Below are 5,114 nucleotides of genomic sequence, written 5' to 3'. Positions count from 1 at the left end.
GGCCGCCATGCTGGGTGCGGCGGTGACTGTCCAGATTCTCGCCCTGGGGCTGATCTCGGAGCGCGGACTTGATCTGAATCTGGGAGTTACACCAGTCCCGACATGTGCGGCGGCGGCTGCGGCGGCGGTTGCGGCGGAGGCAGCGGCGGGGGAGGAGGAGGTGGATGGCCGGGAGGCGGCCGCTGCGGTGCCCCTATCGGTTCAGGCGGCGGCGGGAGCGGCTCGGCCGGACGGGGAGGGCGCCTTGCCGTACGAGGGCCGCCGCGCAGTGGTCGTCGGCGGCGGGTAAGCGCGCCGCGGATGCGTACGCGATCCCACGCAGTTGATTCAATGATGACAAAATCCTGCCGGCAAACGACACCCTTCTGCAAGGGGTCTTGCCTCTCTGCCAGACAGCGTGCAGCTCTAGCGCTCCCCCTTGACGCAGCTGCCTCGCAGCTGCCGCCCGCCCCCGCCCCGCCTCGCCCCGCTGCAACGTCACCCCTCGGGCACCCGCCCCTCTTTCACCCCCTGTTTGCCCCTAGATCCTGATTGCTGCCCGCATCCCCCCTTGCACGAACCCGTGCAGCCCGGCAGGCGCGACGGCTGCAATGTACTTGGCTCGGGCCGGGTTTGCGGTTGATGTTTTTGAGCGGCTGCCAGAGCCGTCGTGCATGGCCGCGGACAAGCGGCGCGCCTACATGATTGCGCTGACTGAGCGGGGTCAGGTGCGCGGGCGTGGCGCTGACGGGTGTGTGCATGTGCGTTCGGGAGTGGGAGAGAGCGTGCATGAAAGCACGTGTGCGCCAGTGTGCGTGTTCCCTCTTTCCAACACTCCTGTGCTCCTTTGCACAGCCTCCTTGTCCCCTGCCCGCCCCATCCGCCCTGCGCCCACCCCTGACGTCTCACCCTTCCCCACTCTATACACCCCAGGCCGCCCTGACAGCCCTGGGCATCGACCTGTCCGCCCACGGCCAGGCGCACACCAGCGGGGCCATCTGCCTGCACACGGCCCTCGGCACCCACAGGGTGCGCCCCTCTCAAACCAGCAACCTTGCCAGTGTTGCTTCCCGCGCACCCGCTGTCTGCCCCGCCAACTCATGCCAAGCAAAAAAAACAGGGACCTGGGACTTGCGGATGGAATCAAATGTATGATCCCACGTCATCACAGTGAACGTCTGGAACACGGCCCTGCAGCCTTGAACGCTGCGCAGCTTGCAAGCAACCCAATGTGAACATCGATGAATGCGCAACCCCCACCCCACCCACCCACCCACCAACCCACCCTGTCTTGCACGCCCCTCGAAGCATCCCTCCTCTCCCATGTCTGCAGCCACGCCCTTGCTTTGCACACGTCAACCCCGCAACCAGACATCCTCCCCCCCCCTCAAAACAACCACCCTCCTCAGCTGTCGTGTGCCGAGAGCAGTGTCGGCTTCACTAGGGCGGATCTGACGCAGATGCTCATCGACGAGGCACGATCCCGCTACCCTCGTCAGATCACCTTGCACTTCGGCGCCAAGCTGGCTGGCGTGGACCTGGAGGGGCAGGTTGCGACGTTTGATGAGATGACATCAGCAGCACCCCCTGGTGACATCAGCAGCGGCGGCGGGGCGGGTAATTTGGGTGATGGTGTCGTGGGGGCCAAGGCGGAGGCAGCAGCGGCGCGCAACTTCCCTTACGACCTGATTGTTGGAGCGGACGGTGAGCTTGATGTGTGTCAGTGTGTGTGTGTGTGTGTGTGTGTGTGTGTGCGCGTGCGCGTGTGCGTGCGTGCGTGCGTGCGCGCATTTGCATGTGCGTGTACTTGTGCGTGTGCGTGTGCGCGTTTGCTTCCATGGGTTTGTGTGTGTATGTGTGCTCATGCATGAAGGGGCGTCAAGCCGAAGAGGTCGGGCGTCGGGTCACTGCCCAAAACAAGCGAATGCTAACTTGTCCTCTTTTATGTGAAGGACCTGAAATCCTGTGCTAAGCGCTTCGGTGTTCTGGGTGCTTTGGGCATGAACCCCCTGCCTAGCTATCCTTGCTGACTCGCACCACACCCGGCGCCCGCCCCGACACGCCGCCCCGCCGCCACGCCGCGACCCCAGGCGCCAACAGCCAGGTGCGCGCCGCGATGCAGGAGGCGGACCCGTCCCTGAGGGTCGACGTCGCCGACAGCGGCCGCGAGTACCTCACATTCCACTCGATCCCTCCTGCCCCCGGCATGGAGCCCCCATCTGGCCCCAGCCCCTCTAGCGGCGCCACGGCCACCACCACCGGCGGCGCCGCCGGCGCCGCAGCCGGGGCCGGCGGCGGCGCGGGGCAGGGGGCCGGGGCGGGGCAGGAGCTGCATCTGTTTGCGTCTGGGGACCCGCGGGCGATGCTGTCTGCCCACAGGAGCTGCAACGACCCCGGGTTCAGCGGCATGGTGGCACTGGAGGCGGGGGGATTCGACGAGCTGGTGACGCCGGCTGATTTCGAGGCTATGCTGAAGGCCAAGTGAGTGCTGCAACACAGCTGGTCGGCCGGCTGGCACGCCGGCCACCCACACGCGCTTGGGGCCGTGGTTCGTCGGCTGTGTGGGACGGACAGCTGTCGCTTGCGGCACCTGCGGACGGCTCGGCGGCATGCGCTGCCTCTGCGCGGGCGCCTGACGGAAGCCGTGAGCTGTTCTGCGCACAAGCGCCCCACGGTGGATTGGTTTGATCAAGCAAATTGCGGCTGAGTGCTTGAAGCCACGCGCTAGCCCACGGTCCCTGGACCACAGGCGGCCGCCCACCGTCGCACACGGCCCCGCACCTCCCCACCTCCCCGGGCCCTGCGGATCCCCTCTCCCTCGCCCTCCCTTTGCCCCTCCGCCCGCTGACCCGCCCACGCCGCATCCCTGAACCCCTATAACCCCTCCCCACACGCAGGTTCCGCCAGGCGCCGGCCGAGTGGGTGCCGCTCGTGGCCGCCCAGCTCTCCGCCGCCAAGGCCGCCGCCGGCCGTCCCAGCAGCGTCGGCAAGCGCATCCGCGTGTCGCGCCTCGACGGGCGGGCGGCGATCCTCGTAGGCGACGCCGCGCACGGCGTGACGCCCGTGCACGGCCAGGGCGCGAACTCGGCGCTCGAGTCGTGCGCGGTCCTCGGCGCCGCGCTGTCGCGCGCCGCCGCTGACGCCGCCGCGGCGGCTAAGGCCCGAGGGTCCGGCCTGGCACAGGCTAGAGCGGCCGCCGTGGCGGCGGTGCCCGCCGCGTTCGACGCCGCGCGGCGTGCCGACGCGCACGCGCTGGCCGCGCTCGATGAGAAGGCGCACGCGCTGTTCGAGAGCCCTTCGCTGTTCAACGCCGACTTTCGGGATATGGTCGGCCACGTGTCCCTCGGGCTGCTGTCCCGCCTGATGCCGGGCAGCTCAGGGAGAAAGGGGCCGCCCGAGCTTTTGCAGATCGGCAGCACGCTCCCTTACTCAGATATCGTCAGGGCGATGGACAGGGACGCGCGCGCGGCCAAGGCGGTCGGGCAGGCGCTGGCCGGCGCGGTCGCGGCAGTTGGGCTGCACTCGCTCGCGGGCGCCGCGGCGGCGGCGGCGGCGACAACGGGCGGGCTGCCTGGACTGTGAGCGGTCGGTCGGGCTGCCAGTCCGGAGGCGCGCCCAGCTGGTGACGTGCAAGGGAGACCATTCGCGTTCATGTGACATCTGATGTGGCTACTTGCGGTGGCTGATTGCGGCGTTGCGGTTGGACTTCAAATCAGGCATGTAGTATCAAAATTAAATGCCTGAGCGCATCGGTGGCAGTCTGTTGAATTCACTGCATGCAGCACCATATTTCTTGTTGAATCCTGCTGCACAACCAATCGGGACTGAAAAGGAACTTTGTTGCGAAGCCAATTACCTCTGAGGCTGTGCTTCCTGTTGTTAAAGGCAACCAACAATAGGCAGCATGTGTGCGTGCGTGTGCATGACATAATGATTGCGAACCCCTCTTGCGGAGTGAGGCGCCTTGCATCGCCGCCTGCCCCCAATAGCTTGGGCTGTTTGAACTTGAATGTGCTGCCAAACGAGACTTTGCAGGTGCAGTATTTGCTGGCTGACCCTGCAAACCGCCCTGACTGATGCTGCCGCTGCCGGGTAGCAGCGTGTCACAAGAAGGTGCTGCATGTCATCAATCGCTTGCTTGATGAGCCAAAATACGCATCTTACATTATGCACATCTTGTCGGCGCCCGCAAACTGCCATCAGCAGGCTGCGGCCTCGGCGGTTGTGATGCCAGAGCCGCGTCATGCGCCATGCACCACTGCAGGTAGCCTTGGTGTATATTAAAAGCAACCCCTCTGCAATGGGAATGCACGCCATCATTGCAAGTGAGACGCTGGCCTTATGCCTTTGGGCCGGCTGCCGATTGCCATTGTAAAATCATGCAGTGAATTCAAGCTGCCTATTTTGACAGAGAGTAGCAGAACAATGCTTCCGTACTTAAAGTGAAGACAAAATAAATGATTGGGTGCCTAGGCTTCCAGGGCGGGATCCTGTACTCAACACCCAGCTGGGGTTCGCTGCCTGTTCAGCAGCGCCTCTGGATGGATGAGTTTTATTAAGCGTTCGAGGGGTGCGAAGCTTAGATTGTGTAAAGGTATTATGACTTGTCATCTGTCACGTTGGAGGTCGCAGGCTTTCACAGGGCAAACGCAAGCGCAAGGGTTGTGCAGCTGCCCAGCAGCGGTTTTGACTACTAAGCACGCCTGCGGCCCCGCGGCTGCCGCGCCTTTGGCCGTGATGGTAATCTTTACATTACTTTATTATTCAGCTTTTTGTAAATGCGCTGTTTCGTTCCGCCTCCCTTCCACACAACTTTCTCGTCCCCGCCCGTACCTCTCCGCGGCAATCTGGTCGTAGGTCGCGCCCCGAAACACGGCAACTAAAGGCCAATTTTGATAACTCAACCAGAATCAATGTCGGCCGGTACGTTCGTATGCCTGTCGGCGGTCATCCTGCTGCTCGCGGCGCCGCTCGCGCGCGCTGGATACATCGTCGACATGGGCGCCCCCAGCGATGAGGAGGTCAGGTCAGCCCGCCTCGCTGATTTCAAGTCTATGAAGGCCCGGATCGCAGCCATGGTCGACGGCCCCTCAGACTCCGCCGCCGCCGCCTCAGCCGGCTCCGTCCGCGCCGCG

The 5,114-nt window shown here is 64.6% G+C and overlaps 1 protein-coding gene across 1 annotated transcript; it reads left to right on the top strand.

Moving 5' to 3' along the window:
- Window positions 1-590: 590 nt before the first annotated feature.
- MNEG_2638 (monooxygenase) lies at window positions 591-3,561 on the top strand (the record flags this gene model as incomplete). Its single annotated transcript, XM_014048880.1, has 5 exons — window positions 591-707; window positions 913-1,008; window positions 1,389-1,683; window positions 2,070-2,460; window positions 2,877-3,561. 5 exons carry the CDS (start codon window positions 591-593, stop codon window positions 3,559-3,561), a joined length of 1,584 nt encoding a protein of 527 aa, XP_013904334.1.
- Between the last annotated feature and the right edge of the window lie 1,553 nt (window positions 3,562-5,114).

Source organism: Monoraphidium neglectum (genome assembly GCF_000611645.1).
Source record: "Monoraphidium neglectum strain SAG 48.87 unplaced genomic scaffold scaffold00305, whole genome shotgun sequence".
Lineage (NCBI taxonomy): Eukaryota > Viridiplantae > Chlorophyta > Chlorophyceae > Sphaeropleales > Selenastraceae > Monoraphidium > Monoraphidium neglectum.
This window is presented reverse-complemented; position numbering and strand designations above follow the sequence as displayed.